The 13,920-nt window shown below is 38.2% G+C and overlaps 1 protein-coding gene across 3 annotated transcripts in view; it reads right to left on the bottom strand.

Annotated features, from left to right (window-relative positions):
- LOC116417957 overlaps window positions 1–13,920 on the bottom strand; it is a 246,042-nt gene that overhangs the window by 140,105 nt on the left and 92,017 nt on the right. For all 3 annotated transcript variants that reach the window (XM_031933154.2, XM_031933152.2, XM_031933153.2), the window contains exon 4: window positions 12,968–13,084. In XM_031933154.2, the coding sequence (XP_031789014.1) occupies window positions 12,968–13,084 (117 nt within the window). The remainder of the gene's footprint in view (window positions 1–12,967; window positions 13,085–13,920) is intronic.

Genomic DNA, 13,920 nt, shown 5'->3' on the forward strand with positions numbered 1-13,920 from the left:
GCCGAATGCCTATGGTTTTGGGAGGCGGGAGATTTGAATATCGTACAATAGTGTAATATTTCGACAATAATGGACATCACAGGTGCAAAATAAAATATAACACACATACTCGATATACTACACACACGCACACGAACGCGCTTAGACATGATCATCATCAGACACATGATCCGCGACGACGATTTGGAGCAAGAAAAAGAGAGAGAAATAAATAGAAAAAAAAAGAAATAAAAGTTCCGTCCGATAGCGGTGAGGCAGAGCTGATCAAAACAACAAGCGAAGTCTCCAGAATCATAACCGATGACTAATGGGCAAAATTCCATATATTCCGAGAAGATAAGAGGAAAGAAATAATTCCGCATCACATCGGCGAATGCAAACGACGCATTACCTAGGAAAGACCAAAATGCGTGCGAAACGAACGCGAAATTCACTTTTATACGAGGAATATCGCCTGGTAAGGCAGCAAGTCAAAGCCGATATTAGGAAAGCTCGGAATGACTATTTGTCACATAACTGCCTCGACCGTTTTAAGTGCTGGAGTCTCTTACGTAGGGTTGGTCTAATACGCGGTAAATCTAAATTCCCTCTGCATATTTTCATAAAAAATGAATTAATTGTTCTGATGATTCCCTCAAAACTTTACTGGGTTCCACATTTCAGCTTCCGGCTGACACCGAGAAATTTAGTTTTAGGCAATTCGACAGCATCGAGGTATTACAAATGATGCATCAATGCCTCCCGAAAGCTCGTAATCGAAGCTGTGACGGTCTCTCTTTATCGTACTTCCAAGATATCTTGCAGATGGTTGCCCCATTCTTCAGTGATCTGTTTAACCTCTCAATAAATACCAGCAGCTATTCCAAGATCTGGAAAAGATCTGTGATATTACCTCACAGTAAGGTTGCCACTCCAAATTCGGCGTCTGAAACAAGACCAATAGCAAATATCCCCCACTTTGCCAAGGTTTTTTACACGCTGCTGACTAAGCAAATAATTGAGTACCTTGAGAGGAATTCCCTCATCTCGCCTTATCAGTCAGGTTTTAGGAGCAACCATAGTACGGAGACTGCGCTCTTAAAAATCGCTAAGGACATCCGGCGTGGAGCGGAGGATGGCGTGCTAACTTTGCTACTATTATTTGATTTCAAACGAGCATTCGATTCCATCGATAATGAGATTCTGCTGATAAAATTAAAAAAGCTCAGTTTCTCTAACGAGGCTATCTCTTGGTTTCACTCCTATCTCTCTGGTCGTTCACAGGCAGTAGTTGACTTAGATGGGAATACTTCGCAATTTTTGCCAAACACATCTGGCGTGCCTCAAGGTTCGTCTCCCGGTCCAGTGATCTTCCTTATCTTTATTAATTCGATACTATCAGTACTGAGACATTGTAGCAAGACCTGCATGTTATTCGCTGATGATCTCCAGATCGACATCCAGTGCTCGCCCAGAGATTTGGACTCCACGGTTGCTAAGCAAAATGAGGACGCCAGCCTAGTTGTAAACTGGACTGGTGAAAATGGCTTGTTTTTAAATGTTGCTAAAACTAAAGCAATACTTATCGGCACTGCTCAGCATCACTTGCGAAACGACGTGAGTCAAATTGCCCCTATTCTAGTAGACGGCTCTGTAGTCCCACCTGTTGACAAGGTAAAAAATCTTGGAGTAACATTTTCCAAAATTCTCACGTGGAATAGTCATATCTCCCAGGTTTACTCTAAAGCGCACTACGCTCTCTACTGCCTCCGGTACAAGGGATATAGCTTGATAAGCGGTTTAAAAGCATAGCTCGTAAGTTCTACCGCACTTTGACTATGCCTGCCTAGTCTTTCTCGACCTTCCTGACTATTTGGCTATAAAGCTCCAACGATTATGTAATACAGCGGTACGCTATATTTTTCAATTGAAGAAAGATGTAGCGCTTAAGCCCTATTATGATCGACTAAAGTGACTATCCCTCGATCAGAGAAGTAATTATTACTTGGTCAAATACTGTTTAAACTATTCCGCCGATCGGCTAGATCAAGCCCTTCATCTTTCGTAATTCCCAAAGCCGCTATTGAGATGTACTGCCGCACATTCTCAATTAAAGGGGTGTACTTCTGGGACGCGATACCTAATAGCATTCGGATTAGCCCTACACTTGCAATTAGCATTTTTAAGGTCACATTACTCGAGTACCTATTAACACTAGAGAAATATGTAGCCTAATTGATCCTCATTTAGCGAAAACTTTGCAAGCGATTATAAACTTTCTTTTGTAATTTACTGTACCATATCCCATTGTTTAAGAGATAAATTCTTTTATCTGTTCCCGCGCCAGCGCAACACTATTATCTGCGAATAACTTCTAATATTAGCGTGAGTTACTATAACTCATACATTTGTAACTTCTTTGTAAATATTATATATTTTGCTGTTTTTTGCATCACGCTCTTTGGTCCTCAGGCGAGGGCGTTAATAAATAAGTTATAATCTAATCTAATCTAATCTCCCTCGGAAGCAAACCACGTCCATTAAAACACACACACATACATGCATACACATTTTAAGGTACCTTTTTTTTTTATTCTGAATAATAAACACGAATTGCAAAATTTATAAGCTTTACCAATAAGAGTGATTTCGCAATCCTCCTCCCTTCTCCGGTAGGATGTGACCGCGTACGCGGTTGCTAAAAGGAATAAACTTTCTTTTAAATTAAGAAATTGTAAAATAAACGGTCAGAATTCAAATTATTTTTGTAGAGGTGGAATTGCGTCATCTGGACGTAACACTAAAAGTAAGAAAGAATTTTATGAGTACCGCTCAAACAATCCGAAAGATTTTTTCGACGAAGACAAGAACGAAGTTCTCAATCTCTCTGATATAGAAATTAATGATACAATTGTAGGAGAACCGCGAATAGTAGCTCTTAAACAAGCTGTTCTTAATCTTAACCAAAAACATAACAAACAACCAAGTGGCTTTAGTACGAGCATGCCCTTGGTATATACCCCCCTACTGAAACTATCGCTTCTATTTTTGGAAAATTAGATAAAAGAAAGAAATAAAGAAAGAAAATAAAAGAAGAATCCCTGAAGGCCAGCGCTGTTGAAAACATAAAATAACAGTTGAGCATCGATATTAAACCCGAGTTTGTAGAACAGTATTTTGCTAACGAAGAAAACTCCATCGAGATCAACCAAACCTGCGAAGGGGAAAGCCGTAGCGTTGCGTTGTCCCCATCTGTCTCGTTCTCAGTAGCCTGCTGTGATACCACTAATATATTGTATGTATCTGAAGGATGATAGAGGCCGAGCTGAGCGCAGAAGAGGGAGACATTGGTCCGCGCGCGGCGCCAGCAGAAACGACGCGAGCAACGCGACACATGCCACGTGTACCTGCGCATGTAAATCTGCGGCTTGATTTAAATAAGACAACGCCGATGGAGAAAATAAGCCTCCAGGTTGTCATAAATTGCGGACGAAGCTCGAGAGATCGGCTGCGGACGACTCAAGAGCTAAAACAATGTAATTATCAATCTAATCTTGTAATTTCATATTTGCGGAAGCTCCATAGTGAGAGCCAAGCTATGATAAGCGATGCGTGCGCAAACTGAAAAATAGAAAGAGATGGATGATAAAGGGAGGGCTGGCGTAACTGCATAGTTGCGGCCATGTTCATTCGAAATTCAGCTTTTGTGATAACAGCATCGAAGTTAACCTTTGTATTAGCGGCATAAAATCTTAATTAGTGTTCGGCTTTTGCAATATCGTAGATAGTGACATAGTAAATCATTAGTGATACATTTGTTGAGTATTTGGAGAATCTGGAAAGGATCCCTTTATAGAGTTGCAACATTGTTCTAAGGAAGGTACTACGACATCTGGTGTAACTGCTTATGAAGATTGTGAAGTAAAAATATCGAAGATAGAATGGTTAATGCCATATGTCATTGCATCTGATAAACAAAAAATTTAGCTATTGAATTTCATTGGTAAAGATAATCCCATCTCTATGTGTTTTCGTTCTTGGGAGATATTTGAATATCCTCTTCTCCCAAGCACGAATAAACACGTCTGGACAGTGAAAACATCAAATCAACTGGAGAAACCTCGTTTTGTAAATTTCCATTTTTTAGCGGGTCGTTCGTTGGGATCAGCTGATCGCCCTTTTCAAACTCACGGAGCTTGAAGCCCATTGTTCGAAATAGGCGGATCATGCTGGGGATGTCCGGCTTTGGTGTTCCAGCTGGAGCACCACCAGCTCCGCATCAGTCCTCGTCCTCGTCCCTAAAAAAAATACCCGGAAATACATTATATTATAGTCATATATTATAGGTTAAATATATACTACCAATTTCCCTCCGTCTGTTCCAAAACGTCTTCCTGTAGTTGTGGCTGTGAATCTTGCACATTGCACCAGTTGTAAGTCTATTACATTTATAAACATCTAAAAAATTACTGTACACAACAACAGGGCACTTTTTAACTTGTTTACAGGTTAAAAATTGTAAAAACCTGTTATAGTATAAAAAAAGGTATAAATGTAGATCACTTAAATGCAACTGATTTATAAAAAACAAAAATTTTAAATTGTATGTATATTGTATATATATATTAGTGACATATATATATATATATATATATATATATATATATATATATATGTTGTGACAAATATTTGTGTCGGGAAAAGTATCGTGAATACAGGTAGCGTCAGGTGCCCGAAAGGTAGAATTCCAAGAAGTGTTGACAACAAGCGATTAACAGTTGTACGCCTTGTCATACAGTTAGGAAGATATACCCAATATTGAAATAATCAGAGAATTTAATTTCAAATTAACGAAATTTATAATTGTCAGAGAAACGCAAATACGTGAAAAGGAAGAAGAAAAATTTAGAAGACGACTGTTTTAATAGACTTGCGGTGCGAAGTAACGCATACCTAGTGGCCAAAAGCGGATGCGTATGGGCGTTCGTCTGACTGTGTGTCAGTAAACATTATTAAATAATAATAAATTTTGAAAAGTTATTCGGTAATTTTGTTCTACAGCTCGCGCTTAACAAAATAATAAATAATGAAATTCAACAACTATATGTTTATTGTAGTTAAAAGTTTGATGACGTCACAGCCGCAAACCAACGCTTAAAGTAAAGTGTGGCTTTGCATCTATCTTAATAAATAGTTAAATTGATCTTTTTCAAAATTTTCTTCGGTGAAATTGTCGAGAAGAGTCATCCGTTAAAAATAACGGTGTTGAACATTGCGACGTGCAGCCTGTTCGGCTGCACGCGTACACATAATACACTCCCGCAACTCCGGAGCAGCGGTAGATCACCCGCGATTAATTGTTGTTGTCTCCTTGAGGAGCATAACCTCACCTGCTAACCGCGTGGAGCAGCGGTGGCTCCCCTGCGGTCTAGCAGGAGATTACAGTGTAGACTAGCGCCAAGTTGTCGTGTCAGGTGTAGTGGGCTGCTGTACCGATACAGCAGCCACACACCTGACCCTGCGGGCACTAGCAGTCGCGACGAATCACAAAGTAAACCCCCTCGAGGAGGACACCGCGCGCGATCGGAGTATAAATGACGAGTGCGCATCGCCGACGCGCATCATTGTACGTTCCGCTATAGTGCGGCGGGCCGCGGGAGAGGGAACCGCGACGATGCGAGAGTGAGAAAGAGAGGAATAACGCGCCGCGATATAGCGCGCGCGTAGAGAGGGACTCGCGCGCGAATATACTTTCCGCCGCGAGACTATGCTGGTAGTGGGAGAGCGCTTGTACACCACTAGCGCGCACCACTATCAGGGCCATGTCGCCGCACTGTGACGTCCCAATGTACACGGGAGAGTCCAGTGCACCGCGTCTGCTGATTGTCGGAATTATGACTAAAGGACATATGACGACTTCGCGGTATAGCGTACGCTGTCTCTTTCTCTCTCGCTCATTGGACGCGTAAGAGATAACGTCCGTGTATATGACGCCGATGATTTCGCGCCAATACTAATTATTATAGAGGGCGCGGATTAAGATTTTCCGGAGACGCGCAGGATAGTGGGAAGGAGGAGACTTCCTTCTTCATCAGAATTCTCTCATCCTTCAATCGAGCAGGACGCATTCCTAGGAATATTGCCAGTACCGATATCATAAAGAGGAGATAATACGCAGAGTTGTTGTAGTGGAGAAGGCGGAGTAATAGATCGAAGAAAGTGTAAGTTGTTCTTGATCTGATATTGGATTTTCTCTAAATGTCTGGTGAGTGTTGAATCGGTATTGTACAGTGGAATTATCCTCGCGTTATTCCGTCTCGTATGGGAGCACACAGAGAAGAGGGCGTAGCCGCCGCAGCCGCGACGTCGACGCTGGCCGCAGTTGGACGGGGAGAGGGGGAAGCATAGTCCCATCGTATTCTCACCGCAGTCGTTGGAACTCTGCTTGCTTATCCTCAACAATAAATGTTTGAGTCCGTCTGGGGCACTGAATTGTTTTTTTAAATTTATGGTTTTTTCGCCAGTGAAACCCATAGCTTTGCAAAAACCTCATCGTCCTCAGATGTCCATTTCCACTTCTCGCCTTTCTTGAGCAGACGCAACAGAGGGTGCAGCTCAGCTGCTAAACGCGCAGTGAAACGAGCTGAGAAATTAAGTAAGCCAATGAAACCACGAAGTTGTTTCTGATTGATAGGAGGAGGGAAGTCGCGAATGCCTTGTAATTTTTCAGGATCGGGTTTTATTCCTTTAGTCGTGAGAATGTACCCGAGAAATCTTATCTCGCACCTACAGAATTTAACTTTGCTGTAATTTATAGTTACTCCTTCCAGGAGAATACGTTCAAATAATAATTCAAGATGTGATAAGTGTTCTTCAAAATCTCGTGATATGCACAGCCAATCATCGGCAAAATCGATAAGAAAATCCTCTAAGCCTTTTAACCACCTTTGTTCCAAAGGGAACTACACAAAAGTGATAAGTGCGGCCTCCGAAGAGAAAACCCGTGAACGGACGAGACTGTTTGCCGAGAGGGACCTGCCAATAGCTAAGAACTAAGTCAATATTCGTCATTATCTGGAAGTCTCTTTATTCTTGAGTATTCTGCGAGGTACCCAACCCGAACTCACCGATTTTGATGATTTTCATATATGTTGTAGAACATGAAAAAATAAGAGACACGTATTTTTTTTATCGGCTAATTTTCACTTTTAAGGGGTAAAAACCTCCCTAAAGTTAACCCCCAAAAAGCGTTTTTTTTTTAAAGTTGTTGACAATATGTGCGAATCAGTATGTTCTTTTTTTAGATTGTTTTCATCGAGTGTTTACCTCAGCTGCCTGTGTTATTTTTTCGGCAGTGAGTGAGTTTTGTGGGTATTCTAGTTCGATACCGGAAAGTACGAATAGTACGTCTTTTTGTTTGTCAGTGGTATCATACAGTTGTAGAAAATTTTCTTTAGTGATTTTATATAGATTTACATTATTCAATTTCAAAATGAATTAAAGTTTCTATAAATTTTAAAAGTAAAAAATAATTAGTAAAAACATTATTAAAAAAAATTATTAAAAACTACCATTTTCGGCGCCTATAAAGTGAACCAAAAATAGAGTTTTCCGAACATCACAAAGTGGAACGAGAATTCTTCTCCAATGCATAAATTAATGATTTGATTCAATTTACATTCACTCGTTTTATTCTGGTAGAAATGTAGCAGTTGTGCCTTACATGCAAAAACACAGCTTGTATAAATTTTACCGCTTGTTTTCATTTTAGATTGAAAAATGAAAATTAATCCGTTAAACATTCTAAACTTATTATTAGCATACTTTCAAACGTTAAATATACCAGATAGTGTCACGAATTATATCATGAAACAGAGTTGGCCGAAAAAATAAAAGAAATTTTAATAGATGCAACACATGATTTCAACGATGTAGAAATGATTACTGATGACTCTTTGGATTTTCAAGAAGAGTATAAAGACCATAATGCGGAAATAATTGAAGATGAAGTGCAACATCATTTTCCTGATCCGGATATAGCACCAACAAATCAATGTACAGCAGATAATGAAGAACTAGATTTTGAATACAAAAAAAGAGCTGTAGAATTTTGGAGAAGTAGCAAAACGAAGCAAAATTTAAGTCTCAAAACAGTGCAAAACAGATTCAAAAAAGTATCATCTATTAGTCAGCTACGTCGTTGGGCTCATTCAATTAATAAAGGTGGCACGTATAGAGAAAAAGTAGCACAAATTTGTCAGTATACCCTGGATAATTTTCAAGCAGCTCTCGACAGTGGTTCAATTATCCATGATAAAGATATAATTTGATGGGCCTTACAAGCTAAAAAAGAAATTGGTTTTGATGATATTAGATTCAAAGCTTCTAAACATTGATTACTCAAATTTAAGCAAGCACACCGAATAGTTTTTAGGAAAATAAATAAGTTCATAACAAGAAAAACACTAGAAAGTAGTGCAGAACTTACGGCTAAAGCTGAAGCATTTATCGATGACGTTAAATCGTATATACCAAGGATTGGACTCGAAAATTTGTATAATACAGATCAGAGCGGATTTCAGCTAGAAATGCATTCTGGAAGAACATTAGAAGTAGAAGGAGAAAAGCAAGTGCAATGTCTGGTACAGTCAATTTCAGCAACAACGCATAGTTATACTATACAGCCAGTAATATCAGCTACTGGACAACTGTTGTCACCGCTATTTCTTGTTTTAAAAGAACCAAGAGGCAAGTTTGGCCCTATTGTAGAACAAAACATATTTAGACCAGAAAACGTGTACGTGGAAGCATCCAAATCTTGAAAATTAACAACAAGTAAGGGAATTAATAACAATTTTTACATTGTAATATCGTTGATCAGTTAATTAGTAATTCGTTTAATTGCAGATCACTTCAAAATCTGATTGGAAAAAATATTTTATCCCTATGTAGGCCATCACTCAATACTTGATTCTTGGAGTGGTCATTGTGACAAAGTTATAGAAGAAACAATGCCACAAAATAAAATAAATAACATAAAAAAGATTCCAACTGGAACCACAGGAAAAATACAACCACTTGATGTCTATGGATTCCGTATTTGGAAAAACTTTGTCCGAACATTTTTTGATAATGTAATGTTAATGGATCATGATATGAATTTACATGTGAGAAATAATATAATTAAACTTCAATCATTGGTTCACAACCAACTGTTTCACCGAGATATATAGATTTGTTTAAATATTCCTGGTATAAAAGCGGTTACGTCAATGAAAAACCAGATAAATTTGATAATCCTATAGATTTCAGTTTTGGAAAGTCTGGTGCAACACATTGTGAAATAGAAGGGTGCACAAACATTGCAATTGTACGATGTGGTTGGTGCAAAAAAGCATTGTGCTTTAAACACTTTTATGAGGACTACCATTATTGTAAAAACATCGTAAAATAATATATTTTATACTCAATACAAAAAATGCACAATGGCAAAAGATAAAAGATTGTATATTATTATTATACTCTAATATTATAAACAAAAATATATTATATGTTGAATTTACAATAAAGGAATTTCAATAACATTCTGATAACAATTTCTACGGAAATGATAAAACTGCTTCACACACAGAATTTTCTTGTTTACAAATTTAGGAATTTGAGGTGGTTTGGTTAAAAAGCACAACCATTTAGCCTATTTGTTCTTTAGGGGTTTACGGGTTAAGGCTCTTTAGTTCACATGTACAGGCTACAAAGATCACACATTTGTAAACAAGTTGTTATGAAAGTTAAAATTTTTTTTCGACATTTCCGTCCGCCATATTGGTTCCGCCACTTTGAATTTTCAAAATCTGATAACAGATTTGTAATCAGCGACCTCGATAACCTCTATATACAAACTTTCTACGAAATATTATGTATCGAATTGCATATTTACAGTTATTTTGTGTTAGGGGTGGTTTACCCCCTTAGGGGTAATATTTATGAAAACACCGAAAGACGTCAACTAAATTTTGTTATTAAGGATGTTTAAACATTTTTTCCAATTTTTTTTAGTCGATTTAAACATTTTTATTATAAAATTATGCCAAAAAATATATGTTTTTAACCCCTAAAAAATAGGGGATGCTACCCTTACTCTTCAAATCACCATGAAATACTTGCTCTTTTTGTAAGAAATAACCTCCAATTTGTTTCATTGAAAAATTTTAATTTTAAGCCGAGATATTTAAAAAAAACGTTTTTTGGGGGTTAACTTTAGGGGAGGTTTTTACCCCTTAAAAGTGAAAATTAGCCGATAAAAAAAATACGTGTCTCTTATTTTTTCATGTTCTACAACATATATGAAAATCATCAAAATCGGCGAGTTCGGGTTGGGTACCTTTCCTTGTTAGAATCGATGAGCTTTATTAATTCTGTTCGATTATTCTCTATTTTTTTTTTCAAGTATGCGATTCTGCCCGACCACGTCCGCGAACCTTTCCTTATGTTTGAGAAGTCTCTGTTGAATGACTTGAGCTTCTTGCCAGGCCGTGTTATGCGCATTCGTCAAATCTGCACATCGTTGTGACAGATAACGGATATTCTGCGAATTTTGTTGAATAGTTTCCCCCCGTTGATTTATTTCATCCGTTAGTCGCGTATCCCATCTAATCAACTTCTGACATAATTCATCAATATCATTTACCCGAGCGACGAGAATTTCTGTTCTACGTTTCAATGCACAGTCACGATTGTACATTGACTGGAAAAGCTGCGTAGCATCTTGTTGAAAAACTACATGCGCTTCCTGTGCGGTTGCGGTTTTCACAGTCCCTTGCACGTTTGACGGCTCTTGGGGATTCTCCTCCGTACCCCCCGCTTCTAAATCCGTATTGGGTGTAATCACACTAGGGATTGTTATCGTCGGAAACGAGTCATTGTCGTCAAAAAGGTCGACCCGTGTCTCTATTCCATCTTCACTATTACTCATCGATGATGTATTTAAAGGTTGTGTTAAACCCGTAAACTGTCGCGAGCCACGCGTTGAACTTCGCGTGATAATGTTCTCATTCTCGTTAATTTTTCTCCATCCCGATCCGTTATGCGAGAATAGGTTGCGTTGAATACGTGCGTGAAAATAAAAGTGTATTACTACCTCGACCTACCTACTCAAAACAAGGTTACTGCCAGTGACTCTTAGTCAGCGTATACACAACACGACTGACTGAGACTTAGTTCCTGGGAAGGTGACCACAGACATGCGAGAGGGTCGTACTTTCACGCGCGCACAATGTTACGAGCACAATTCTCAAATAAAATAAAATTTGACCTTATTTCTCCCTGATTTGCTATTCACTCAGTTTTTTGTGACCTTATATCCCACCAGGGGTACCATGCGAGTTTACTTAATTGTTTGCTGATGATAATAAACACAATAATTATTTGTTTGAATTTATAAAATAATTTCAAAGTTTTAACTATTTACTTGATTCGAAATTGTGTAGTACTAGATAAAGTTATGTAAACAATTAATGTATTTTGTAAAAGTGAGACTGATTTGACTATCTGAAATTTATATCTGAGCGCATAAGGTACTGAGTGAAGGATAGCAGGATCGGGAAAATAATCACACAATATATTTATAATGTAAATGTTGTATTGCCTTTATTCACTTTATTGATTCTCGAAAATAGATAAATATTTATAGTTGGACTGACATTTACAGTTAACCAGTCCTTACGCTGAGCAAGGTTCAATATTAACGCTAATAATTGCGTGAGACTTCCGTAAATACGGATGAACGATCGAAATTAAAGGGAAATTACAAAAACGCACGCTATCGAACGAACGATTCCTTGAAACGATTACGAGATTCTGTTGATACAAAAGATGATGCGATGATAAGTTTAGATGCTATAAGGAAATATTTAAGAGAAAAAAAGTAAACGTTTGATAAATCAACCGATCTTACGAGGATTATAAAACAATTATTCTATAATGCAAAATTGAGATTATATAGCTACGATTTAGTCGAATAGTTACAATTTTAAAGAATGAGTTATTTGACCTCACCGTGACACAGGCGAATGCCTGGCTTTCAAACGGGATTTACAGGCAAAATAACTTCTTGAGAGCTAAAGTTAAATTTATGACAAGAGTAATGAAAGATTTGAGAGTAATATTAAGAAAAGATCTGAGTGACATAAATATGAGTGTATAGAATTTGGTGTTATATAAAAGTTTCATGAGAATGTTGTTATGATGTCGCGATTGAATGAATAAATAATTCGATGTGCGTTCATGAGAAAACCGACTGGGGGTCGACGTAGCCGGCCCAGTCGGACAGCGTTTAGCTGTACTTTTACTTCCTGTCGAAGGCGTTATTAGTGTGTTAATTATGTGTGCTGAGTTTCTCTCGAGGTGAGAGAATCTCACCGGATCAGTCCAATAGAATATACTCGGTTGCACTGTAATGTGTTAAAAATGGAATAATAAAATATACAAATATCCAGCCGCGGGGAAGGCTCCACTTAGCGGCGTACCGGGTATCTGGTTTTCTCTCTGGCGCACGTGCTCAGTGGGTTAATTGACTTCTTGCCTTGCTGGACGTGCTATCGATTCGAGGAGGTGAGTAGAACTGACTAACTGCGTGACCGAGTCGTGAACGCTGGTAAGCCGCAGGCGAGAAGGTAAACTCAGTAACGCGTTTGCATTTACGCAATGTTAGTACTGAGTTTATTTGAGCGCAGGCGTACCCGAGTATACATGAAGGTCCGAGCACGTTGTGAGTGAGAGAGAGAGAGAGAGAGAGAGAGAGAGAGAGAGAGAGAGAGAGAGAGAGAGAGAGAGTACCCGAAGTGAGCACTGCTGTAGCTAGGATCGGTCGTGTGCGCTCCCGCAGGCAGGCTCGTGCCTACAAAAAATAAAATTCAAGGCCCCGGGCCCCAGGCTGGAACTTGGATGTTGTATTATGTAAGTATTTTCAATGAAGAAGCGTATTACTCACCATTTGCACGTTTTTATGCCGTATAGTAAAATATCTGCATGCTTTACACAGCATATATCCTGTACTATGCCGTTTTATTTCATAATAATTGTTGCATATTTTGCACTTCAAAGTTACCTGGAGAGAAAAAAAATATTATTAATAAATGTTTGATTCTACAATATTAGTTATGGCCTTTTAGTCAACATTTTTTCAGTGCGTAAGTTTTAGTTAGCAAAAACTTTGATCCTCGTGAACGAAAAATTCGTCCACATATTGGCGAAATGTTATAAAATTTACTAAATTCTTATATCTTTACTACTTATACTCGTCAAACTGTAGCTCACATGAATATAGACAGACAAATGCATGATCCTATTTTATAGAAAGTTTAGTTCAGTCGCATTGCGTACGTTGATATACAGTTTAGCCAAACATCAACTTTAGCAAAACTTTGACAAACAAAATATTTTTTACGCGGGTGAAATAAGTGTAACTAAATTATTATTAACCAAAACGAGAATTTGCTTTAACGAATCATCGTCAAAAGCCAAATAACCAGGGAGTCTCTTTGTTAAGTGGGAATTAGCCACTAACAATAAATAAATTTGATTCTGAGTATGTGTTTCGCTTCCTCTACAGGAAGCGCACTGGGGAGTTAGTCTTGCTCCTGGTGCTCAAACTCTTTCGCTCGTCTTTGCTTCTTCTTTATCACTTAAGTTCTTTAATAAATTGATTCTTACCTTCTGTGCCTTTCAATTTTCCTCAAGGTGTGAAATGACCTCGGTTCGTCCAAATGAGTGGTTTGATGTGGATTTGGTCCTAAATGAAGACCTTTCTTGGTACCAAAGTGAGACGATCTCGTTTGGAACAATTATAATTTGATCTTGAGGTAAAGGCATGTTCAAAAAGAGAAGAAAACATAATACTAGATCTAAGAACATAAATTTGTGCCAATGGAAAATGCCAATATC

This window comes from Nasonia vitripennis (genome assembly GCF_009193385.2).
Source record: "Nasonia vitripennis strain AsymCx chromosome PSR unlocalized genomic scaffold, Nvit_psr_1.1 chrPSR_random0001, whole genome shotgun sequence".
Taxonomy (NCBI): Eukaryota; Metazoa; Arthropoda; class Insecta; order Hymenoptera; family Pteromalidae; genus Nasonia; species Nasonia vitripennis.